Source organism: Megalops cyprinoides, chromosome 11, assembly GCF_013368585.1.
Source record: "Megalops cyprinoides isolate fMegCyp1 chromosome 11, fMegCyp1.pri, whole genome shotgun sequence".
Lineage (NCBI taxonomy): Eukaryota > Metazoa > Chordata > Actinopteri > Elopiformes > Megalopidae > Megalops > Megalops cyprinoides.
Window position 1 is genome coordinate 36,889,860 of NC_050593.1, and position 26,944 is coordinate 36,916,803.

Here is a 26,944-nt window from a genome sequence, read left to right on the forward strand (position 1 = left end):
ACACGCCTTCACAGCCAGGAGACACGCCTTCACAGCCAGGAGACACGCCTTCACAGCACACACAACAGAACTGCAGCCTCAGCAACACAAGCTCACAGCTCCTCTAAGCCCTTCCCTTCCAAAGCCACCTTCATAAAAGCCAGCTCAGTGAATCTCTGCACAGTCCGGGCTTCAGAAGACAGTGAGCGTGCACATTAACACTGGAGGGGAAAGCAGGCCCTGTTCTGAGAGGAGAGCTGTATACTGTATGACATTTCAGTTCACTGCAAGGTTTCTTTAATCCTAAAACACACAGCTCCCTGGGGAAGGAGCAGGAGTAACAGACCAGCTGAGACGACAGTCAGAAGAGGGGCTGCTTCCCACCTGCATGCCAAGGGTAGTGCTGCGGGACAAGGCTAGGGGCAGCGGAGTGGGGCGGAGTGGCCGGGGGGGATGGGGTGGAGTCGGGCAAGCGCGGGTGTACCATAGAGCCATTGCGTGCTTCCTCCACTTACCAAAGAATCTCAATCAATTCTTTGTGTTTTCAGACTAAACGCCCCACGAGGGGCTATAACAGACAGGTTCCTCACAACACCTCCACTTCACTGCAGGAGGAGGGAGCTGGGATGACGTTGAAATAATGTTGTTTCAATGTTATGCTAACATTGCGCTGTCTGATGTATACCGCCACAGAGAGGGCTGCCCTCATCTGTCCTGTTTTCCAGGAAGCGCTGGGTTTGAAACCCTACTCACACACCTTTAATGACACATGATCAAATCCCCAAAATGGAGTTAACCTTACAGAGACTGGGCCTACTGCAGACCTCTGTGATACTACATGGTAGATTTCACAGCAGTGTCGCTGAAGCATGAGGTGTGTAGGTACAGTAAGATTTCAGTGACATGCTAGACTAAGGACGTTCAGTGCTGTATGCTGACTTTCATAAGCAGTGAGCAAGTGCTGGATGACAGATGTGTGTGTATCTGTGAGTGTGTGTATGTGTGAGTGTGTGTATCTGTGAGTGTGTGTATCTGTGAGTGTGTGTGTATCTGTGAGTGTGTGTATCTGTGAGTGTGTGTATGTGTGTGTGTACATACTGCATATTCAGGCACTTCCCTGTCTGTGTGTGTACGTGAGTGTGTGTTTGTGTGTGTTTGTGTGTGTGTGTACATACTGCATATTCAGGCACTTCCCTGTCTGTGTGTGTACGTGAGTGTGTGTTTGTGTGTGTGTGTACATACTGCATATTCAGGCACTTCCCTGTCTGTGTGTGTACGTGAGTGTGTGTTTGTGTGTGTGTGTACATACTGCATATTCAGGCACTTCCCTGTCTGTGTGTGTACGTGAGTGTGTGTTTGTGTGTGTGTGTACATACTGCATATTCAGGCACTTCCCTGTCTGTGTGTGTACGTGAGTGTGTGTTTGTGTGTGTGTATGTGTGTGTGTACATACTGCATATTCAGGCACTTCCCTGTCTGTGTGTGTACGTGAGTGTGTGTGTGTATGTGTGTGTGTACATACTGCATATTCAGGCACTTCCCTGTCTGTGTGTGTACGTGAGTGTGTGTGGTGATGCTTGAGGCAGCTGATAGATGAACAGTGCTGAGACCACAGGTGGCTGCAGCTTGTGTCGGCCCACGCAACGCTTCCAGGGAAACAGGAGAGTGACGGACTCTTTCTGATACGCGGGCCAAAGAATGTCTATGAGCCAACACAGACGCAAAGACAAGCCTGATTTCCCCAGTGTGTGATTTCACCTGATCACTGTAGGTGTGTCTGTCAGCGTTAACTAAGCAGCGCTACGCTACGCTACGCCTCGGCTGACGTGCAAAGCTAATGCATCGCAGGGAATCTGATCGGTGTCGTGTTACAGGTCTTCCATGATAAGCGTCCCACTTTCGTTTGCTCCCTGACCTTCCTACCCATAATCCCTTACTTCCTGGGCCCTCACACACTGACACAGCCTCAGTGTAATGCTGAATGTACTGACAGTCGTTTTAAAGGTTTTGCTTCACTGTTGGCTTATAGAGAATGCTAACATATGCTAACACGGCAGACTTCTTGAAATGGAGGACAGAAAGACAGGTTATCTGTGAGGAACAGAAACCCACCACCACACCAATGAGGTTAGCCCAAACCAGATTAACACCACTCCAAAGCTGAGGTAAAGACACACTACATACCATTAACAATCAATAACAATAATAACAACCACTCTCCAGAATCCAGTAGTTATAGACACTAAAATAATTCCAGAATTCATCCAGAGGGGAATACATCTGTCATTTCAAACACACATGCTGCTATTTTGCATGCCAGTTTTCACACGTTTAATCATTTTGCATTTGTATTTCTGTGAATTTTGGGGTGTTCAAATTGACTGGAATTCCAACAAGCAAACAAATTCCTATTTTTATTTCTATTTTGCAAATAATTTACAAATCAGAGAGGTTTGGCTGTCTATTCACCCTCACAGAGGTGAAACATTTCCATGTGCTGTAGACATAAGAATTGTACCAAAAAAAATGTTCAACTTTTACAAATGCATCAGTGAGTTGTCTACCACTCTTCATCTAAGACAAGTTTGATTCATTCAAGCTTGTTTATACATGAGTTAAGTAAACTTTGCCAGCTATTCCTCAAAGTAAAATACGCATCTCATAAAATAAACTCACTTAATTTTTGAAATCTTTTAACTGTCAGACAACATGTTTCTGATATATTGTGTGAAACAAATAACTAAATAGATTATCTTTTTTAACCAACAGTGGTGGGATTTTTAACTGAGAATTTTTTTTGTGGATGTTTTCAGGTAACCATGGCTACAGTATGTGCCCAGAGCTCCAGAGCACCCTCTTCCTGCAGGAAGGGTGAACTTACACATGTTGAAGTAAGGGGTTTGTGGCGAGATGGGGAAGGCAGGGGTCATGGGGAAGGCCTCACCACCACCGCTGGGCGAGGGGCTCAGGGGAGCCCCATCCATGTCCTCAAACGCCTCCCTGTAGCTGTGCATGTGTCCCTAAAAAGCACACGGAGAGGCACACGCACAGTTACTCACAGGGATACTGCACTGCTGTGAATTCTGGGATAGCTGCTGGGGACGGAGGGGACACTGTTCACTCTACCTCCTTGGGCCGCCCCCCGGGGTTGAGAGCGATGGTGTTGACGAACTCGGGCGAGACGCAGCGAATGGGGGAGCGGACTGAGCCGCTGGGGGCGGGGCCTCCCTCCTGCCCGTTCTGGTACTGTCCCTCGCTGGTGGTGCGGCGTCGCATGGGGGCGGAGTTATCCGGTGTCATCCCCTGAGACCGCACTCCTGCCAGACAAGCAAGAGGGGTGACATTCCCACAGCCATTTCCCATACAGACTCCAGAGAACAAACCCGCTGACATCCAACACTGAAGAAGGCCTTCTGGCTCAGCCTGCACTCATGGGCTTTGTGGAGAACAGAAATTTCAGGGAACTGATGGAAAAAGTCAAGCAAGCCTTTTTCAAGCGAGTCTTTCAAACATCAGTGCCTAACCTTTAAAGATGCCACTAATTTACAAAGTCACACAAACTGACAACTCTCATCGTGGTTAGGTGCTGCTTGTGATCTCTGTGTTCGGATGGAACAATGTTCTCATTAAGTTGGCTGTCACTACATGAAAAGCGGTGGCGTATCAGTGAAACAATATCATTTTATTCTTGTTATCGGGGTATTGCAGGAGCAGCTAATACTCTGGACCAACCTCAAAGGGACCAATAAGCTCATTTCAACAAGTCGGTTTTGCTACAAAGAGCACTCAGTGTAAAACAAACAGGATTTGTGTAAGCACCTTATCCCCGCGTGTGCGGGGCAGGGGAAGCCGCTCTCCCAGGCCAGCCCTGCTGACGCTCATGCCACCAGCACCACACTGTCAGCACTGTGCACGCCCTGCACTTTCCTGTTGCTTCAGGAGATGCGGAAACGCCTCACGTTACCCTGTCACTCCGGGGTTTGTCTCTGAGTGATTAACAGGACTGTGACTAGTTGGGTATACACAGCATTTATCAGTCAGCCTTCAAAGGACCACTTCTTTGGTACGCAGACATCAAGTCCAACCAGGCACTTTCACAAGCATTGGTTTTCAACTTCAAATTTAATGTTCCGTTTGAGCCCTGGGAGATAACGGTACAGGTGATAATATTGCTAATCCTGAGTGCCCTTTCCCCTGAGGTTCCAGCTGCGCTGCCATCACTGACTAACACTGTCCACCAAAACACAGTGAAACAGGCAGAGAAACGCATGCCAAGCACACACCACACCAAACACATGCATTCACACACTTCAACGAGCCAATCTGACACGCCCAGGGGTGGGAAAGCGTGTAGCACCAGGGTGTGAGAGCTGAGTGCTTCGACTGCTAGGCAACAGCATCTGAAAAATATTTACAAGTTCTCAGAGTCTGGAACAGGAGCAGGCCTGGGGAATACTAGCCTGCAGCGGGGAGGGCCTCAGGCAGCGGAGGGGGGGGTTGCCTTGGGCCCAGCTGTTTACCCAGAGAACAGGCTGCAGAGGGCAGCAGCGCTCAGAGACCGGCAGCTTTGCAACCCTCAGAAAGAGTGATGGGCAGAGTGGCCTGTTAACAGCAAACTGCGAAGCCTCCACACTGAGACAGGCCAGTTAATATAACACAAGCCCATTCATCTCCACTCCATAACGCCCAGTGAATGGTCCAGCATAAGAGTGGCGTGGCCATGAAGGAGGGACACTACAACAGGGGGGAGCAACCGAAGCAAAAGCCCCAGACTGTCCAAACTGCCATGTGAGGCCCAGTCACATTCCTGATCTGCTTTTAATCACGTCACTATGGGAGTGTCAATGTGAAGCACTGTTGGTGATTGATCGGGGAACAAGGGCAGCAAACGATAAATCTCTAAGTGAATGAGTTCAGATTCGTTGGAGTCCATTTCCCATGTGACAGCTTACGCCTCATCCATGGGACGCGCCGCCCAGATGTCCAGCCACATCACTGCTTAACAGCTGCGCACGTCAAACGCTTGGCCTCGTTACCGTGGTGACAGGGCAGGCACAGATAACAGATTCCAGCTGTTACAGCAGGGAACCCCGAGACTGAAGTCTTTTCTCTCCACTTCTGACTATGAGATGGGTAATAGAGAATAACAGAGAAACGAGCACAGCATCTCCCTCATACAGAGGAAAAGCTTTCTGAAGAGATACCCTTCAGATCGCACTCCTCTCCTCCCTGTAGACCTCGTGAGACTCTTCTCTGAGGTGTCTCCCTTTCAGCGTGACCCAGTTCCACTGAAGCTGTCTGCGACACCAGGACCGCTCCACCGCGTCTGTGCACGCCGCCAGCCTGTGGGCTTGTGGGATATTTATTCCCATCTGGAGGACAGTGCGCTCCCTGTTTCTGAGGGATAGTGTCTCCGCTGTTACGGTGTGAAAATGCAAAGTGTTTGTCGGGTTTCCCACTGTCAGCAGTCCACTGTAAATGCCAGAGAGCAGCACAGCGAAACACCATGGCCCGTATCAGTGTGTCTGTGCTTGCTATTGTTCAGTGATTACGGCAGCGAGTCCACACACACTGTCCTTTGTCTGGCTCTGTTCCGTTCTTACCAAAACTTTAAATGTCATGAAGTATAAAAACGAGTTTCTGGTTCTCTCTTGGATGTGACAAGGCAGCATATTTAAAGGGGTTTTTGAGTTGAAACATATGGAGAGACTCTGGGAAAAATTTGACTCATTGCGCCAAAAAAGGTTACTTGATGTGTGTTTCCCAATTCATGCTCTGTTCCCATAAAGCACATGTAATGACTAATGTCAAAGACAGCTTAGTGCTTTCCATTTCCAAAGGCATTCTGTACTTACCACGACTGTAAAACTCTTACATCCTCACTCTAACAGAGAGTGTGTTCACACATGCATAGGAGTGTAAGTAAAGCCTGCAGTTTAACAGCGCAGTCAGTACCGCTGACACACAGGCAGACACAGCATCCACAACAGAGACCTGAATGCTGAATTATTACTTCACTCTCACTGAGTTTATGAAATTATGAGAGCACAAATAAAAGGAGGGAGATGAGAGAGAGGGAGAGAGGAGAGGAGGAGAGAAGGAGAACAGGAGAAAGAAGAGGAGGAGAACAGGATAAAGAAGAGGAGGAGAGAGGAGAGGAGGAGAGAGGGAGAACAGGAGAAAGAAGAGGAGGAGAGAGGGAGACAGGAGAGGAGGAGAGAGGGAAAGTGCACAAACCAGAGAAGGAAAAGGAGCGATGGCGACCAGACGGCTGCGGGACTATGCTTTGGCACATGCCACGGATGCGGGCGTTGTACTCTGCAGTGGGGCGGAGCAGGGCATGATGGGAGTCAGGAGGAAGAGGAGGAGGAGGAGGAGGAGGAGGAGGAGGATGAACGAGAAGGTGAAGAGGGAGATGCGGTGGCGTGAGGGGTGGTCCGCAGAGTGGAGGGGTGGATGGACAGCACAAAAAGAAAAGAGAAACACAGACAGAGAGAAACGGGGTTACTTTCTGCTACATTAGTACTGTGGAGCAACAGCTGTGAGGACAATCATTGGAAATCTCAGTCTCTTTCCTACTGTCCGAGTATGAACGGGGGCAGAGGGATCGGTGCAATACTGTCAGCAGACCTCAGGAAGAACAAAATGTTTTCAGACACCCCCTGGAATAACCGACCTGCCCCATCTGCAGGCGGGCGTGGCTGGGGCACGGCCAGGGCGTGTCTGCGTGCTGCAGCCGTGTCTCCTGAGAGCAGCCTGACTAAGAGAGGGGTGATGGGGAGAGGCTCTGCGAGGTGTTCAGTCACCGCACAAACGCTCGTGTGAGGGTGCCCAGTGAGCGAGCAGCAGGTCAGACGCTCGGGACGCGCTGGTCATCTCCCAGCTCACCGGGCAGCCAATGAAAACACAGAGCCGCTGCGCTTCCCTCTGCCTGCCGGCTGCTCCGTGTCGGTCGTTCTACAGGGCATTTTTCTCCTGGCTGTTTGCAGGAGGCCGCTGTGTTTCTGTGGTTTATAGAGATCTTCCTGTCTGCCTCCCCTGTAGCTCACACAGCTAACAATGAGCCCAGCCTTTCACAGAGAGCTCAGCTGGCTGCAGTGCTGTCCTGCCGCAGCACTTTACCACTGCACACTGCAGCCTCCACTTTGTCAGTGTTTCACTGTCACATGCTTGGCCCTGTATACCTAGAACATAATCAATGTTATCTTTTAAGTAAAATCAGTAACATTTAAACAGATATATCAGCGCCACAGAAGAATTGTACTAAGAAACAGCTCAGAAAATAACAGTGTTTTTTGCCCTGGCAGTAAACTGCACATCTCAGTAAAGCATCTGTTTCCTTTATGAAAACTGCTGATTTCATCAAAGTTCCAACTGGGAACAAGCAGACATTTCTCTGAGCCACCACTAGGTGGCACCTGTGCACTCAGCAGCAGGAGTTTATGGTCAGTGTATGTAATTACAGCATAGAATGTACTGTATGGGCTGTTGAAAACAGACACAGCCATCTGTTCTAACCCCTTACATTTAATATCGATGTGCTTATCTGTGCCCTTGGCATGTCAGACAGCTCACTTTATGCCTCTGGGACATACTGTATATGAGCAACAAAGAATATGTTCACTCCCATTCCAACGGGATGAGACCCTGGACTCCTGTTGCCGTTATTAGATAGACTGAAGACTTGGGCTTCAGTCTTCTACTTGTTTAGGTAACTAGCTCAATATTAGATTTGCTCAGCGCACGCTTATGTGGGGATGACAACAGAGAAGGTGTTATGTGGTAAGTACCCAGGCTGCGATGCTAGACATCTCCATTAAGCCAGAGCTGCGGAGCGAGTCGCCTGTTCATACAGAGAAAGGCTGAAAAGGAGTGTATTCATCCCTCATACTGCCACAGGGGACATAACGACAAAACAGAGTCCTGGCTGCTCCATAACTGCATCACAGGCCCTGTTAAAACCAGATTCTTATCAACTTGGTCCATATCTCAAACCCAATACACCACATGTAATTCTGTGAACCCCTGTGTGAAAGAGACTCTGGAGGACAGACTCATCCCTCCTGCTGGCTGTGAAGGAACCAGCTGGGCGTGGCCCTTAGACCCGGGTGGGCGAGAGGGGCAGGGGAGAGGGGCAGGGGCAGGGGAGAGGGGCAGGAGCAGGGGAGAGGGGCAGGGGAGAAGAGCAGGGAAGAGGGGCAGGGGAGAGGGGCAGGAGCAGGGGAGAGGGGCAGGGGAGAGGAGCAGGGGCAGGGGAGAGGGGCAGGGGCAGGAGCAGGGGCAGGGGGCAGGGGAGAGAAGCAGGGGCAGGGGAGAGGGGCAGGGGCAGGAGCAGGGGGCAGGGGAGAGGGGCAGGGGCAGGGGGCAGGGGAGAGGAGCAGGGGCAGGGGAGAGGGGCAGGGGCAGGAGCAGGGGGCAGGGGCAGGAGCAGGGGGCAGGGGCAGGAGCAGGGGGCAGGGGAGAGGGGCAGGGGCAGGGGAGAGGGGCAGGGGCAGGAGCAGGGGGCAGGGGCAGGAGCAGGGGGCAGGGGAGAGGGGCAGGGGCAGGGGGCAGGGGAGAGGAGCAGGGGCAGGGGAGAGGAGCAGGGGCAGGGGAGAGGGGCAGGGGCAGGGGAGAGGGGCAGGGGCAGGAGCAGGGGGCAGGGGCAGGAGCAGGGGGCAGGGGAGAGGGGCAGGGGGCAGGGGAGAGGAGCAGGGGCAGGGGAGAGGGGCAGGGGAGAGGAGCAGGGGAGAAGAGCAGGGAAGAGGGGCAGGGGAGAGGGGCAGGGGAGAGGAGCAGGGAAGAGGGGCAGGGGAGAGGAGCAGGGAAGAGGGGCAGGAGCAGGGGAGAGGAGCAGGGAAGAGGGGCAGGGGAGAGGGGCAGGTGAGATACTGTGAGAGAGAGAGAGAGACTGCAGACATGCTGGGGGGGTCTGAGACACAGTGCATTGTGGGACAAAGGCCAGAGTGTGGCTGTGGAACACAGAGCACTGTGCCAGAAAGCGTCTCCGCGTGTGAATGCCCCCGTGCTAAATCTGGGGAGCATAAACCCTCTCTGTCCAAGGCCATATTCCGGGGGCGCGTCCGTTTCACATTTTGCATGACCTGGCCGCTCTCCCACAGCTGGTCTCCTTCACCGTGCTGTCCATGAGGAAAAGTTCAAGGCCCAACATTGTCCCTAGATGGTGTGTTTCACACACTGTAACAACTGTTAATGAGCCTTCAGTAGTATCAACAGTCCGGCAGCCCTGCAAAGACTACGCTGACCAAACCTCAGACTGCTGTGGCGGCCTTTCACTCTTACTCTCTGCAACATGCTGTTTTACCACAGGCCAAACTGACAGGCTCCATAGAGAGAGAGACCCGGGCAATTTCCCTGTGAATTTTAACTGCAGACATCTCGATATGTAATTATGCCTGGCTGTGCTGAATATTCTTCTTGCAAACATAAATAATATTGTAGGAAATCAAATTAGCCTAAAGCATCAAATGATTCAGATAAAAGGCCCAGTAAGGCCCCGTGGAACAAGCTCTGTAGTACTTTAATGTAGAAATGAATATTTAATGAAAATATCCAGTGGGAAACTCATGACAATGCTTGCATTAATGAATCATGAAATTAAAATTAATGAATAAATAACAAACTGAAAAAGCATAGAAATAAATGAAATTCAAAAAGCTGTGTACCCTGTGGTGTGTGTATCATTAGTGCTAAACTGCAAACGCCCGGACCGGAGTGCAGAGGTGCAGGTGTGCTGTGTGAGGTGCAGGTGTGCTGCGTGAGGTGAGGTGCAGGTGTGCTGTGTGAGGTGCAGGTGTGCTGCGTGAGGTGCAGGTGCAGGTGTGCTGCGTGAGGTGCAGGTGTGCTGTATGAGGTGCAGGTGTGCTGTGTGAGGTGCAGGTGTGCTGCGTGAGGTGCAGGTGTGCTGCGTGAGGTGAGGTGCAGGTGTGCTGTGTGAGGTGCAGGTGTGCTGTGTGAGGTGCAGGTGTGCTGCGTGAGGTGCAGGTGTGCTGCGTGAGGTGCAGGTGCAGGTGTGCTGCGTGAGGTGCAGGTGTGCTGCGTGAGGTGCAGGTGTGCTGTGTGAGGTGCAGGTGTGCTGCATGAGGTGCAGGTGTGCTGCGTGAGGTGCAGGTGTGCTGTGTGAGTGTGCTGCGTGAGGTGCAGGTGTGCTGTGTGAGGTGCAGGTGTGCTGTGTGAGGTGCAGGTGTGCTGTGTGAGGTGAGGTGCAGGTGTGCTGCGTGAGGTGCAGGTGTGCTGTGTGAGGTGAGGTGCAGGTGTGCTGTGTGAGGTGCAGGTGTGCTGCATGAGGTGAGGTGCAGGTGTGCTGTGTGAGGTGCAGGTGTGCCGCGTGAGGTGAGGTGCAGGTGTGCTGCGTGAGGTGAGGTGCAGGTGTGCGGCGTGAGGGGCAGGTGTGCTGCGTGAGGTGAGGTGCAGGTGTGCTGCGTGAGGTGCAGGTGTGCTCATACCTGCCACGCGGTGGGCCACCAGGCCCTGCACGCCGAAGTTCTCCTCCTCGGGCTCGATGTCCCTGGCGGGGGTTGGGGCGGGCAGCGGGGAGGAGGAGGCACTGTAGCTGTGGGGGGGTCCCGGGGAGGGCTGGATGCCGGGGTGGTGGTGCTCCAGGGGCTCGGGGGAGCTGGGGGTGGCGCTGGGGGGGTAGGTGTTGAGGGGTTTCAGCTGCAATTGGCCGAAGGTGGGGGAGGGCTCGGCGAGGTAGGCCGCGGGTGGCCCGTAGCTCACCGCGTCGTAGGACTCTGTGGGGTAGGAGGGCTGGTACACCGCGGTCGGCCTGTGCGGGCTGACGGAACCGGGGCCGTACACCGGCGCGTAGCCATGGATGGCGGAGTCCGCCTGGTAGGAGGGCCGGGCGTGTGCCTGGGACAGAGAGGGCTGGACGGTGATTACGCCGCCGTCTCCAGGGGCGCTGTAGGATTTAGGCACCTGCGTGAGGGCGGGGTCCAGGTCCAGCATCAGCATGTTCAGCGCCTCGATGGACTGCTGGATCTCCTGCTGGGAGGCCGTGGGCGGGAACTCGGGCAGGCTGTGGGTCTGCTGGGCGGGGTTAAAGCCGACGCCGTCAGCGACCGGCTCATCGGGCACGCCGTACTGCTGCCACACGTTCAGGCCCCTCTGCACCGCCTCCCTGCTGCTGGTGCTGCGTGCCGGGGCCCGCGGCATCATCTTGGGGCCCGGTTCCATGCCGGGGGCCCCGAAGGACTGCGAGCGGTACACGCTGCTGCTGTGGTCGGGGTATCCGGTTGGCGCTGGTCCCGCCTCCATGAGGCGCTCCTGAGCCGAGGCGGAGCTGTGGAGCCGGTGCACTGGCATCGCTGCCGCCCTCTCCCGGACGCTGCTCAGACACGGGCCGTCCTGCCCGTTAATGACCGTCTCGGGCTGGTCGTAGAGCTCAGCGGGCGTGGCTCTGCCTTCGAAGGATGAGAGGGTGCCGAGGCTGTCGACGCTGTTGGCCGCCTGGCTGACGGGCAGCTCGTCGTCGAGGATGTCTGTCTCCCGGTCAGCGCTGTTGTGCCCGTTCACGTGCACCTGGGCGGGGACCAGGTGGAGCTTGCCCCCTCCTGCGTTGGGGGGCGTAGCCAGGTAGCCCTGCTGGGCGGCGGGGGTCTCGAGGCCGCTCAGCAGCTGCTCTAGCTCCTGCTTCTCCTCGGGGCTGAGGGGGGGGGCAGCGGCCTGGCTCACCGAGGCCTGCTGCTGCCCTGGCTCATCCGTGCGGTCGGTCTTTATGGAGGCGGTCGAGTTCCCCGAGTCGCTGCTCACCGAGAGGGCGTGGTCAACCGCGGGGAGGGTGTGGTCTACTGTGGGGAGGGTGTGGTCTGTGGCAGGAAGCCCATTGGCGGTAACTGCCCCCTCGATGGACTCCTTCTTGCGAACTTTGGCGTAGAGGCTTCCGTCGAGAGGACCTTGCGTGTGGACGACGTCTGAAACAGAAACGCGAGGGAGACAGTGCTGTCAGGGCAACGTATCCCATAATGCACACTGCTCACTTTTTCACACGTGAACTGGAGTGACCTGTAGCGCTGGAAACAGTGACATCACAGACTGCAGGGTGAGCAGTAACCATGCACCTCAAAGGACTGCGCTTTAATGCTGATTATGATTCCAGTGGAATTCTGGAGATTCTGGCATGCTATATGATCTTAAAGCCACGCTCCGCCACCTGCTCCCCGGCAGACTGAATTCTGGGAAAGGAGACACAGGCCACAGCCCTGACACCACTGCAGTCACCTGTACCTCTCACTGCTGTTCACAGTAGACTGCCATGACAGCGCACAGCACAGTCCACAGTCAAGCAAGGTTAGGGGTAGGGGTAGTCTGTCGCGCTGACCACAATGGGATGAGAGAATCCTTTGGTGGGGATACCTTCTTCATCAGATGTGGTTTGGAAGCTCACTGAAGTGTACAGTACTTAGACTTGAACTGCCGCTGTAAATTGTTTCACTTTATAAACCGATGGTATGCTAAATGTAATTTTCCTGAATAAGGGAGTATGCTATGCAACTCTATAATGTAATGTACCTAATGAAAGCTGGCATATATCCTCTGGGACCCACAGTTTCAACAAAAGAGTTCTTTAAAGAGCTCCATCCACGCACCCACACACACACACACACACACACACACACACACACACACAGCAGCAGCGGCAACATCTCCCCTGGGCTCTGACTACCAGTCCAGGCCAAAGGGATATTCCCAGGCTAAGCTGTGAAGAATGACTCAGATGTGGAAAAGAGGCATCAGAATTAAAGCTCAAAAGCACTTCCTGCCTTTCTGGAAAGAAAGCAAAACATTTCCGGCCCCCCACCACCACCACCAGCCCACACACATACACACACACACACACACACGCACGCACTCACACACACACACACACACTCTCTCTCACACACACGCTCCCTCTGGCTCCCGCTCAGCTTGACCGCAGGGTGTACAGCCCCCTCCTCCTGACAGTGTGCCCTTTGTTCCCCAGTGATCAGGCCCTGTCACAGCTCATTATTGGGGAGAGAGGGGCCCCTCTCCGCCGTGACCCCAAACCCAGCGTGGCAGCGCCTTGTTTCAGCTGCTGTCTATTAATAGGGCCGCAGTCCGCGTCTGTGAGTCTCAGAGACGTCATCATGCTGCGTCCCCGCGTGGCTCGGCGTCGGACGCGCCGTGTGAGCAGCGGTGTGACCTTACGGCAGCTGCACTGTACTCACTGTGACACTGCGCTGGGAGAGAGATCGCAGTCCCCCCTGCAGCGCCCCGATTCTGCCACACGCACCACTGCGGCCTCACCGCCGAGCTCCCGTAATGCAATCTGCAGCTATCTGCGCACCCGCAAATCCAATAACGCAGACGCAAAGAAAGTAGCTTTTATGAATTCCTGCGTTCTCGCGTGTTTAACAAATGTCCTCCATCACTGAATAGAGCCCTGGTTGTGCGTGTGGAGGAGGGTTCAGGGAGAGGGACTGTGACCCCGGCCCTGTGGGGCAGCTCCACAGGCTCAGAGAGGCAGGCCTGTCCTCACACTAACAGGGCAGGCACAGTGCTCAGACACGGTGCTGTGTGCACCTCACCCCTCCTGCCCCAGCCCTCAGAGAGGGACCACGCCCCCAGGCGCAGGGCCCCAGAGCGGTTTGGGGCCTGACGTCCCAGCCCCGGGGCAGGAGCGGTGGTGCTGGCTCTGCCTGCAAGCCTGCTCTGCTCTGTGCTGCAGAGACGGGTCTTTTTCACTTGCCTGTTTTTACGCCTGTTGCCACAAATGTTCTGATTTATGAATGAAGAGGCTTTGTTTGTGAATGTGACTGTGGTGGTTTGCTAATGTTGGCCATCTTGACTGTGCTGAGAGGTGGCACATATCTAATATGCCATAACCCGCGCTGTCTTAATTAAGTGTCTCGCAGTATGAGCTGTGGTAAGCAAATCTCCATGTGGACAACACATAAATCAGACGACTCGTACACACAGCTCCCGATGAAGCTCCAGCTCAACTCAAACATTATTGTAACACTCCATTCCAGTAAATGGCATACATACAGAGCTGGCTTCACTTTCAGCCTTTCTGTTGCTCAGCAGTGAAAAACCCGTCGGGTGTGTGGGGCATGTCCATTGTTTGGACTGCACATCTGTGCTTTTTATCCAAATAGGATCTCTTTAATCTAATGCTGTTCTCACTGGACGCCTGAAGCTGTTATTGGATGTTCTTTCCTGTTTCATGACCGTATATATCCATTCCTGTACTGACATACCGAGCTTCATTCAGTGTTGAGTCCAATCTGGTTCCTTATTTTACTTTTTATACACTTTCCATTTCTACACAGTTCATTTCCCTGGGCCCTCTTTCACACTACTGTTGAAACTGTCATTTTGGAAGAAATTTGCACATAAATCTGGTTTATAAAAAGAGATCACTCCCAATGTGTACAAAATAAAATATGAAATTATCCCATTGTCTCTGCGGTCATTAACACTGTGAAAGGACACAGCGGAGTTGTGCATAACATGCAAAGTTTGTTCAGCACAGCCCTCATCAGCAGGGTCTCACTAGGACAGCGTTACAGCCTCTCAAATTTCTTTTCAAGGGATTGGCTGACGACCCGACAGCGAGTTCGCTTCGTTTTCATCAGCAAGGCACGCGGCCAGTTCTTCATTTAACAGAATCTCTTGGAAAAAGTGAAGCTTCTCCCCATCCTCTACTTTGGCAGCAGTTGCCCCTGACAACCTCCGGCTTCGTTTCCTGAATGCCTACAGCATCAGCCTGCTCCACGGCGCCCTCCAGTGGAGGGAGAGCATTCAGCCCCATGTAAGGGAGCAGGACTCGAACCTGACTACAGGACACATTCCACAGCCTCGGAGCGCAGGTTGGTTTACGGGTCTGGCCACAGAGTGCCATCATCTTTATTTTCTTCTCATGTTTGCAAGAATCTGCACATGACAGCACGGCAGCGGAACATGCGCACACCTCCGTCTTAAAAAGGAGCTGATCTGCGTTTCAGCACCTTGTTTGTCACCTGTTCACAGGCAAACGTGATATACGATCAGCAACATATTATAAATCACAACATCAGGCTGCTATGCGCATCGATATAAATAACAGCACTCCAGTAACACATGCTTAAGTGCTTCAACACAAGCTAAAACTTACTTTAGTTTAGTTTCTTTTTTCTCAAAAAAAATAAATAAATAAAAACACATCAGGATATTAAAAAACCCTACCTGTCTAACAGTCGGCCCTTTTATAATCCAGAGAAAAGCGGCGGTTGTTTATTTTTGGGGGAGAAGCAGCTCTTTAGGCCGTGTGCGGGAGCCTCCTGCAGTGGAGCTGAGAGGAGGAAGCGTCTTGGCTCAGGCCGTGCTGTGGCTGCTGTAGCTCTGCCAGTGCGGGACAGCGACGGGTCTGTGCCTCTCAGCGCTCGCTGCTGCTCCTCTTTCAGCGGCTCCCACCCCCTCCCTGTTTACTGGCAGGTTCGTATCATCTCCGAGCTATGCGTCTGTCAGCGTGACATCACCAGGACCAGGGCGCCCTCTCCCTCTCTCCCTCCCTCTCTCTCTCTCTCTCTCCCTCCCTCCCTCTCTTTCCCTCTCTCTCCCTCTCTCTCTCTCTCTCTCCCTCTCTCTCTCTCTCTCTCCCCCTCTCTTTCCCTCTCTCTCTCCCTCTCCCTCTCTCCCTCCCTCTCCCTCTCTCTCTCTTCCCCCCCCCCCTCGCCCACCCCTCTCTCTTTCCCCGTGACTGTGATATCCAACACCTCACTCCAAGACACAGAAATGTGTAATAAAACACACACAAATACACATACACAAACACACACACACACACACACACACACAGGAAGATGAGAGGGGAGAGGAGAGTGGGGAGAAGGGGGTTGTGGAGCAGGCAAAGGGGAAAGAGCAGAGAGGGGAGAGAAGAGACAGGGGCAGCTTGGGGCAGCTTGGGGCAGCTTGGGGCAGGACTGAGAGATGGTGTTAGCGGGACTGAACCCTGACCCTCGGGAGGAGGGAGGGTGCTGTGGAAAATAACGCTGCAGATCTCTGCCTGAACAGAAGCTTATTTTCCTTGATGCCTAAATCTGTATGAAAATGTCACATCTTGCCTTCATTTTCTTTTCCTTTTCCTGAATGAATGAACCTTTAGAAAGTATATAATACTGTGATTTATGTACTGCTAAGGCTTAGGCTCTGTACAGTGGTGGCATTACTCAAAATAGCTGCTATTAACTTTCCTGATTAGCATCTCCCCTCGCTCTCTCTCCAGCCTCTCAGAGAGGCTAAACCTCACACTGCCACAACAGTGAGCAGACACAAAGCTGTCTCTGCAATCTGACCGCTAACAGCACAGACCAGCTCAGTGTGGAGCTCAGTGTGAAGCTCAGTGTGGAGATCAGTGTGGAGCTCAGTGTGGAGATCAGTGTGGAGCTCAGTGTGAAGCTCAGTGTGGAGATCAGTGTGGAGATCAGTGTGGAGCTCAGTGTGAAGCTCAGTGTGGAGATCAGTGTGGAGATCAGTGTGGAGATCAGTGTGAAACTCAGTGTGGAGCTCAGTGTGAAGCTCAGTGTGGAGATCAGTGTGGAGCTCAGTGTGAAGCTCAGTGTGGAGCTCAGTGTGAAGCTCAGTGTGGAGATCAATGTGGAGATCAGTGTGAAACTCAGTGTGGAGCTCAGTGTGAAGGTCAGTGTGAAACTCAGTGTGAAACTCAGTGTGGAGCTCAGTGTGAAGGTCAGTGTGAAGGTCAGTGTGGAGATCAGTGTGAAGGTCAGTGTGGAGATCAGTGTGAAGGTCAGTGTGAAGCTCAGTGTGGAGCTCAGTGTGAAGGTCAGTGTGGAGCTCAGTGTGAAGGTCAGTGTGAAACTCAGTGTGGAGCTCAGTGTGAAGCTCAGTGTGGAGCTCAGTGTGGAGCTCAGTGTGGAGCTCAGTGTGAAGGTCAGTGTGGAGCTCAGTGTGGAGCTCAGTGTGAAGCACAGCGAGTCTCTCTGCCGGCTGAGAAACAGCCTCTTTAAGACCTGCATACCTGTGGGTTATTTCATATGGGCTGCGATGCAGAGGCCCTGAGAAGCCGCCTCTCCTGAGTGTAATGATTTACCCTCACAGCGGGAGAGGAAGACAGCTTCGCACCGTCTGCTCCTCAACTTTCCCATCTATCTCCCACCCCGAGCAGAGGGTGCCCCTCTGATTACTGACACAGTGTAGGCTTAAACCCAGACAATAGGTAATCCATTACCAATGTCTGTTAATGCCAGACTCAATGAACACTGCATGTACTGTCCTGGGACTCAACACAAGGCACAGAGCTGCCCTCTCTGTGGGAAAAGCGAGTTTCTAACTGTGTTTGTCTAAACAGGAGAAGAGAAGCAAAGCTTCCACACCCTGTACACATTTTCACTGGTTATTTGTCAGCCATTTCAGCAGCGGTAGCTGTAATATCAGCGATAGCTTATTCATAATAGACTGCTGTTTGAATAGCTGGACAAACAGCCTGATGTGTAACACTGAGTATCCCATTAAAAACATGTTCCTTCCAGGCGGCTCAGCGGGATCCTCATTGCCTAAAAGGGAAGTGTATGGAGTCCCTGTCGGGACAGTGAGAGGAAAGCCTGTAGCCTGAGTGACTAATGCTCCAGCCCTTCACAGGGAGGAGAGGGGACAGACAGGAGTGACCCGCAGGATCACAGAGGTCTCCCGCTTTCACACCCAGAAGTCCAGGAATCAGGCTCAAACAGCGTCTGGTCTCGGTGTGGTCGGGAACGGGCCCGCCCCCGGAGCTGGCTCATCGTGACCTCTGCCCCACTTTGTGGCCTTCGGCCTCACATGGGAAAGGGGTTTGGTTGCCCCCACAGCCTTCTGCTCTTCCAGGGATAGTCCTCTCTGCTGGAAATGCTGAGAAGTGAGCAATGCCTCGACGCAGCTGACATGGCAAAGAGTCAGGGAAAGTCATGCAAGGAACAGCTGAGAGGCACATACCTGCCTGTCACAACGTTCCACCAACATCCTTGAAATGTTGGGGCAACGTGATGACGTTTGCTGCGATGTCAAAGCGAGACAGAGAGAACAGAATGTGCTCAGTATGTGAGGAGCTCTCAGTGAACCACCGCCAGCCTCGGCTATGATCTCCAGTTCCTTCAGGTCCTTGACCCGCTGTGAGCAGGGCCACGTTACCCAGAATGCACTTCTGTCGAGGGCCACAGGTGGCCGTGCCCATCCAGCTCGGCACCAACAATGACACTGCAGGAAATTCTGCGGTGATTACAGGAAAGAACACGAGCAGCAGGGTACACTCTGTAACGCAATATTTAAGGAATCGACGTTCTGCAACACATCAGGAATCTGACCCCCTCTGCCCCCAACTGCCTCCCCCCACCCAAAAAAACCCTCAGTGACATCACATATTTGACATTTACTTCACAAACAGAGTGACTAAAGGTAAGAGAATTCAAACTACCGCAGGCGATGACCCCCCAGGGAGAAGACTGACATGAACCCTGCCACAGACAATGCCCTTATATAAATACAGACACAGATAGGTTCTCTATTAATAAGGGCTGTTTAAGTGTTTACAGATATGCCTCCCTCTATTTTAATCTGAAAACAGCAGGTGCTGCTGCCATGGCTTTCTCTATAAATACTACAAATACGTCAGATGGTTTCAGAGTGGTCACCTCTATCAAAATAACAATATTCTATAAAACGTTATAATGCTTCATCATCTCTCAGCTTGTGAGCGTGTGCCGGTAGTCAGAACTATATTTTTAAACTCATCTGCTGAGCTGAGCTAATAAGCACAGCAGTTAGGCTCCTGTGTGCAGTAAGGGCAGTGTGCTGTAGGCAGGTGGAAGTGACCTCGTGAAAGCATGGCAGCGTGGAGCTGGAGAGGGACCAGCAGGGAAGCTGCCTGCCCTTCAGCCTGAAATAGGCCCAGGTTTTTGGGACCAGAAGCTTCTCTGGAGTGAGAGATAAATGGGGTGAGGATATCTGACCTCCACACTCTTTTCCTGTGAGTAACACTCTCCTGTCAACCCCTGAACACGCTCTCCCTCACGCTGAGTCCAGCGAGAGCCTCACCATAAATGCCCACTGGAAAAGCACTCTGTCTAGACCATTTATGCTTGCCCACTGTTGGGGGTCCCTGGTCTTCACCCCACTGAGCAGCGGTGGGGCACAGCACATGGGGGGCTGTATACCTACGCTGCTGAACATGTACACCCCTTTCCAAAAGCCCATGAGGCTTTATGGGCCCTCAGGAGAAGCTGCTGCCCAGATGTGCGGGGGCGGGGGGGGGGTAGGGCAGGTCAGTGCAGCCCCAGGCTGACCCATGAAGCCCATTCTATGTTCAGTGATCCAAACCGCCCGTATTATCACTAACATTCAGTAGCATTCGGTCAGGCCCAATTTCAGACAGCAAGAACTCCATTTCCTCCAGCTGCGCCACAGACAGCCATTCTGAGGACCATAAACACTGGCTCTCCTGCAGGACCGAGGCAGACACCCCGGGAGCATCACACCCTGGCTGAGCTGGACCTGATATCTGTGCAGTAAGCACTTCAGTCTGGCTGACAGAGACAGCGCAAAAGCACTCAGCCCCCTCACCCACAAACACTTAAGCACAGGATCCCACTCTGCAGTTACTGAGGGCATTAAAATCGAGCACATCAGCAATGCAATAAAGATGCCTCGCCTCCTAAATCAAACAGCAAGAAACAAGAAGGATGTGCCAGCCGCTGAAACCAGGGAAGAATCCTCCCCCACCCTCTTCTCTCAGGCACCTGAGTTTAGCTTGGTTTGGATGTGCGAATCTCTAAAGTCCTATTCATCAACTACTGAAACTAAAAAAAAAAGATGAGTATGATAGGATATGAAAGTGTTTTTCTTGCAGATACAGGAAGGCATTACAAGCTGTCAGAAGGCAAGATTTCAAAGATCAGAAGCGCAATTCAGGGGGTCTAACAGAACAGAACAGAAATTTCCTCCACAGAGCTTATCCACTTCCCCTATCCCAGAGTTCCTGCCGGTGACAGCGTTATTACCCTGTGAAGAACAGGGCTTTCTCATGATGTAAACACATCCCTCTTGACCCCTACTCCTGTAAACATTACCCAGGCTGTGCACGACACATTAGGATGATGTACTCACCTCTGTCCTCTACTTATAAACATTTCTGCGTTAGATGCCCATATACATGAGTTGAGTGCAGCGTATTTCTTGCTGGCACGTTATGCTATACAACGCACTGATTACGCATCCCTGTCAGGGTGTGAATAGGAAGTTGCGTCAGCCCTGTACCTGGGCCCGTGTGTGCGGCCGGTCGGAGGGAGACGCTCTGGGCGTGTCCCAGGCGCGGCCCGCCTCCAGCTCTCCCGCCACAGCTGGGCGCACACAGGGAATCAGTCGCACCGCGGAGATCAGGGCTAACCTTTCATTAGAGGTGACATAATGTCTCAGGAAAAGCAATCAAGCGCCGCTTGCGGAGCGGGGAGCAGACAGGCCCCTGTGAAGTTATGCCTTGATGTGTGTGCGGTGGCTGCTGTGGTCAGGGGCAGACCCAGGAGATCGGACCGCGGCCGAGTTTCAGAGGCCCAGACTTCACATCCACTCACAGCCGAGCTTGAGAGGAGGCTCTTGCTTTTTTATTCATTTAAAGAAAGTTTGTTTTAAGAAAGTTAAACATAAAAAAGATCAATTAAGTTACAGGATTTACTTTGAAACAAATCTGAAGGCTTCTTCACAGTATGAGAAACGATGCCTGCTACTCTGCTGTCTAGGGCTGACACAGTTCTGTTACCCCTGAATGAGATGACCAGCAAACACCCTGTCTGTACGAGGCTATCTGCTCCCTATTATTACATGCTAATCCCCATTCATTTATGCAAAAATAATACCAGGAAATGACTGGCTCATTATTGTAGCCACCTCATGTGTAATAGGACGGCAATTAGCAGGGGAGTTTGTGGCCCAGATCAATTGTGCTTGCGACAGGAGAGCTGTGGCTTGGCTGCCGCTGTTAATGGGTCACTGGGAATAGACGAGAGATTGTGTGTCGCCCGCGAAGCACGATTCTCTATTGTCCTGATATGGGAAAATTCCCCTCTCACTCAGAGAGGCTTTCACAGACTGCCATTAGCATTAGCCTGGCAGTCCCGCTGATAATTCAGCTTAAACCTGTTTCATTTGGCTCCCACAGGCTCAAAACAGGGGAAACTGTGTCCAGCATCTGTCCTCTGTGTGTGCAACCTGAGGGCTAACCCGTGCCGTTAGCGTTAGCGTCCAGGACTGCGTGGGGGGAATGCACTGTAACACGTCTCCTGGCGCTGGTATATTAGCACAGGGCAGAATGCAGACGGCTCAAAGCCCTCCTTCACAGCCTCGGAAACGCAGAATGGCCTCATGTATTTCAGCAAGGCGTACATCTGTTGCAGGTCAGAGGAAGCTATTTAGGGGGAATAGCTGACCCGTGCGGAGGTATGGGGGTCTGGGTATGTGAGGGAATGAGACGAACGTGGCGTATAAAGAGCAGGAGACAGAGCCAGTAGCACGCCTGCTCCCACGCCAGCCAAGCTAAGACCAACACTCACACCCTCCCAGCCAATCAGCAGTGAGAAGCAGCACCAAGCGAGAGAGGAGCAGCTGGAGGGAGGCTGTGGCCCAGGGGGCAAAGGTCAGCCATTACCACCCCCAGCAGTTCCCCTCCCCTGGGACAAGCCCGAGACTCCCTCACACACACTGTCCCTTGTGACCACCCAGCCTGGGACACAGAAGGTCACCCCAACTCCTCCAGGCACCATATGAGAGGACTCCTGTTGCAGTTCATGTTTCTGCTGTGAGAGACATGCACAACAATGATCACTTAAAATTGTGCAACTCTTTTCACGTGTTTTGAGTCAAAGCTGTTAAATCCTTTATCAATTGAGGGAGATCCAACCTATCCCTTTCCAACACCCAGTGCAGTCCGCAATCAAAGAGCCATTTTAACCCAAAATTTCAGACTGCATTCCCCAAAGTCACTGACACCCCGAGCCTCGGCCCGCAGGGTTTGAGCAAAGTGCCGAGTAAGTGTGTGGGGGAGGGCTCATCTTTAAGCCCAGCGATGTGGAGACATCATTCCTGGAAAACACACAGCATCCTGAGCTGAAACGGAGCCAAGTTCCCAGCATGGCAGCCTGTCTCCCACAGACCATCAGCTCGGCTCTGCTGCCCGCCCTCATAGCAGGGAGGAACACGGGGCTTACTGAGGGATACCAGCACTGTGGTCACTGTGGGAAAAACACACACACAGGCAGGCCGACCACAAGCTTCTCACCTAATAAACATGCACTACACACGTGGACTTTGTCTCATTCCCAAAGAGAAATGAAAGCCGGTCGCTCCTGCCCAATGGGTGCGCATGATGATAACTGAACAGGGGGGCCCAGCCGCCTGTGTCCTTCTTCTTCATGCCATTGTGTTGAATGCTTGGGCCCAGCCAGCTGATGGGTAATCTCCAGACAGTCAGTATGCCACATCACGCTTTCCCATCACACTGTCACCCTCCCAGTGACTGCAGGTACACTTAAAAATGCATAAAGTCATGGAATTTATACTTGACAGAGTCGATTGCTGCGTTTGAGAAATGAAAGGAGCCTCGCTGGCTCTGAGCACAGAGGCCCGGGCAGATGCAGCTGTGCGTGCCAAGCGTAGAGGATTCCACAGAGCAGAGACCTGCTGCAAGCTCTCAGCGTCATGTCACAGCACCGTTTAACGGCAGCCGACGCTCTCCGTCTGAGGACACAGGAAGTGGCGCATTCGCACGGTTACCCACACATTCACAGCTGCGTCAGGCTGTGCTCGACGCTGCTGCTCTCCTGAACACTGTTCAACCATCTCTGCACTGATTCTCCCATCTGCTGGGACACTGGAGACTTTCACAAATGCAGTGCACTGAGATGCTTAAGTACTCTCAGACTATGCAAATATTTACAAAGGTGTGGCCGCCATAATATTCCATCAAGCTGTTGCTGTGCTGAAAAATGAGTCCTCAATGATATAATTATAAACCCAAAAGAGTGCGGCTGTGGGGAATTTAGAAGGAAAAAAACATTCACAACACAGCAGAGTTCAGTGCAGCACCTGTGAGTGTGAGCTACCGCTGTTCTGCTGGCTACTAAACTTTGCCTAAACAACACAAACCTTTTTCAAAACAGACTGACTGCTGAAAAACAACCCCCATAAAGCAAGACACTTTACGCAGACTAAATTGCTTTTGAGAAGTAAACATGCAGTAACATTCAACGTGTGGCACAAGTTACCTTATTAAAGGAGAACTACCATTCCTAAAATTTTCCACACTCAGTGCTCAAAATTTTTTAGTGAACCAAATGTTAACAACTCATGCTTTTAGCTTAAAAAAACAACAGGGTGGCTATTTCATCTGCTAATCTCAACAAAATATATGAATAAAGTATGACACTTCATCCCTTCAGTTGTTAGTAAAAGTGATTCAAGTTTAGTAGAAGTTTGAAAAAGTTTGAGATACTTACAGATGCAGCCTGCCAGGAGTCATACAAAGCTGTTCTCACAATATACGCGCCGATAACTTATGCCAGAAGGAGGGGCGAAGGTGAAGAAACGGCTCACCATAGTAACTGTACTCTGGAGGTCTATTTTCACAAGCTGGGGATTTATTCATGCAAGATGATCCTCAAAGCAGTTGCATAAAGCACGGGAAAAAAATGCACCCTTCCCCAAATCCGATCGCACCAACAACAGCACCCCTGAGCTGTCAGCGTGTCACCGTACCCGCGCCTCTCTCTGACACGCTTTGCCCCTGTCAGCTCTGCAGCGGCGTGTCACTCAGCGCGTCGAGCTCAGCACTGTCAGAGTGCTGCGTGTCTCCGCCTCTCTCCGCGCTGTCCCTCCCGCCCCACGCACTGGTAAACACAGGGGCTTTAAAGTGCGGGGAGTCTGCCGGGGGAGTCGCGGTGTCCTCTCCCGCTGCTCCCTCCTCTCCCCCTGCCACCGCACACTTCACTCACAGCTATTCCAGAAATGCCGCGGGCCGCGCCACGGCCAAATATGGCAATAGCAACAGTAAACAAGAGCCCATGCTGGGCCACTCTCTCTCTCTCTCTGCCTCGGAGCCGCGACAGGCCCCCGGGCTCACCCTCTCTCTCTGCCTCGGAGCCGCGACAGGCCCCTGGGCTCACACTCTCTCTCTGCCTCAGAGCCACGACAGGCCGCCGGGCTCACACTCTCTCTCTGCCTCAGAGCCACGACAGGCCGCCGGGCTCACACTCTCTCTCCGCCTCAGAGCCACGACAGGCCGCCGGGCTCACACTCTCTCTCCGCCTCAGAGCTGCCACTCTCCCCTGCAACCCTGCTCATTACTCCTGCTTTTAGACAAAAATCCCCAGACTGGGATTTCCAACAGTGTCCCTGTACATGGCCATCAGCAGATTATAACGATTGGTATCAGCAGTGTAGCAAAGTGGTAAGGAGCAGGGCTCATAACCGAAAGGTTGCAGGCTTGATTCCCCCCTGGGGCACTGCTGCTGTACCCTTGGGCAGGGCACTTAACCCAGAATTGCCTCAGTAAACCTGTATACATGGATAACATATCAAATTGTAACCTATGTAACTCACTCTGGATAAGAGTGACTGCTAAATGGCAGTAATGTAATGTAATGACATCAGTGCATCAATTATGGCCTTTGTTTTAAACAAACTCATTTATTTCGATCCTTTCACCTCAAGGGATGTGGTCAAGTCGATAACGATAATCAATAAACGATAATCGATAGCTTTCATGAATGAATAATCACACTGTTGCAGAAAGGAGGGAGGCCATTTTTACTGTGCCATCTCATCACTTCATGCACTCCCCTGGGAGAGGAGGCGCATGGAGAAGGCCACCCAAACACACAGAGGGTGATCTCTACAGGTGTAGAGGCACAGGTGAGGCGCATCACATACCTGTGATGACAGAGACTCTCACAGAGAGCATCTGTCCAAACCAGTACCTGAAGGATTCTTCCAGCGGCACCGGGAGTGGGGACACTGAAATACTGCCTTCTCTCATGTTTCATCCAGCTATACCTCACATTTGTTCTCAGCTGTGATTAGGCAACTTCAAGTAGCTAAATACTAAATGACAACTTTGCATTAAAAATGATTAATACACATGATCAAATGTGTCACTCTGTTGTAATTGTGATTTAGCCATCATTATATATATGAGAGTGTGTGTGTGTGTGTGTGTGTGTATATAAAACATATATAATGTACTTTTATTAATATATAGTTTTGTAAGTGTGTAAGGTAGTACCTATTTTCTACGGCAGTACAGTCTTACCAAAGTATGAATCCAATAAATTGGTTTGGTTTAATAACAATGACTAGTGTTAAAAAGAATGGAAAACAGGGGCTCAGCTATTTATACAGTTCTCAGTTTCTGTCTCACACAGACTGATCACGCCACTTATTTCTGCACACCTTAGACCGTGTCTGCTTAATCCTCCAAACTCCCCTCAATTGACCTTTGACTGCCACTCTAACCCTGGCCTGAGTGACGGTGTGATCAAAGAGACACGGCTGAATGTCTGAGCTGAATATCACTTACAGACAGGCTGAAGACAGTGAGGCTGTCTCCATCCCCGCAGATCCAAATCCAGCCCTCACTGGAGGAGATGCGCTCACTGTTTCCATAAGGTGTACACGACTTCCATTCTCAGACAGACCGTAACACAGCAGCAGTACAGCTCTTTATGAAGAGCTGTCTAAACACCACAGTTAAGATAACAGATTGTTCACTTCCTGCTGACAAATGCAGCCCGGAGTCACGGCCGTGCACATTTAATTACGGTGAGACTGCAGACCTCGGTGCTTCCTGGGGCCCCCGTTACTGTGTACCTCACAGACATGTTCCCAGAAACATTCCTGTGAAAGTCTCAGCCCCGCAGTGCTGGTAAAATAAGGGAGTTTAGCAAAGTAGCTGTGTTGTGTAACACTGGTACTGTGGATGTACTGTAAGCTTATCTGTGACCCAGAATCCCTCCGAAAGCGCCGGGTCTGAGAGAGGCGACTCGGTGGGAGACGCCGGTCTGGATTCATGTGTAAACGCACCCCTTCAGCACGGCATCGTGGGGCAATGTGGGGCGACAGGGCGGCACAGGGCGACACACCCGCCCGGGATCCGGTGACCTGTCATGTCCGCGCGCCCAATGCAGAGTATGACGCACCACGAGACTCCCGCTCCCGGTTGCCGGGGAGAGAGCGGGGTCACTGGCCTCAGGCTGGGAGTCATGGAGATGGGGGATCGGCTTACGCGGCAGGGACCCTGACGCTGCCTATTTCTAACGCGGCTATTTAAAGCCCCGAGTGGCAGGCAGAGGGGACGCTTAGCGGCAGCACCCCTCCAACAGCTGAGGGCGACGAGAGGAAGTCACAGCTACGTGGAAGGAGTCAGGTCCGAGATGTTCACAGCCCCATACCTTCCAACTCATCACCTTCTGGGACTAAGCCAGCAGCTCCAACAGACCGGCCCTCACTCAGAGCATTTTCGGCCCTCACTCAGAGCATTTACATCACACTGCACATTTAGAAATGCACCACAAGCAGAGCTGTGACACCAGCCAATCACAGTCAATAACCAAACTGCACAAACATGATCAACTTCGTCAGGAAAAAAACATACTGCATCTGGGATGACAGGCACCAAGGTTACAGCAATGGGCTGATTTTTACCTCTATCAACACAGATGTCAGGTCTTCGAACCCTGCAATGCAGAAACCAACATAGTGAATCCCTATATAACACAGAGCAGGTTCTACAGTGACCTGGACAGCTCTGAGCAAGGAGCAAGAGAGGGGAGGTGAAAGAGGGGAGGTGAATGAGGGGGAGGTGAGAGAGAGGGAGGTGAGAGAGAGGGAGGTGAGAGAGGGGGGAGGTGAGTGAGGGGGGAGGTGAGAGAGAGGGAGGTGAGTGACGGGAGGTGCTGGGTGTTTCGGCCATGCTCTGAGGCAGCTC

The 26,944-nt window shown here is 52.3% G+C and overlaps 1 protein-coding gene across 6 annotated transcripts in view; it reads right to left on the minus strand.

Moving 5' to 3' along the window:
• LOC118786017 (tensin-like) overlaps window positions 1–26,944 on the minus strand; it is a 180,636-nt gene that overhangs the window by 14,371 nt on the left and 139,321 nt on the right. For 4 of the 6 annotated variants that reach the window (XM_036541013.1, XM_036541014.1, XM_036541017.1 and 1 more), the window contains 4 exons: window positions 10,425–11,894; window positions 6,217–6,297; window positions 3,106–3,296; window positions 2,861–2,999 (listed from right to left, as the gene is read on the minus strand). In XM_036541013.1, coding sequence (XP_036396906.1) covers window positions 2,861–2,999; window positions 3,106–3,296; window positions 6,217–6,297; window positions 10,425–11,894 — 1,881 coding nt within the window. The remainder of the gene's footprint in view (window positions 1–2,860; window positions 3,000–3,105; window positions 3,297–6,216; window positions 6,298–10,424; window positions 11,895–26,944) is intronic. The other 2 variants (XM_036541018.1, XM_036541015.1) reach the window with 1 other exon arrangement.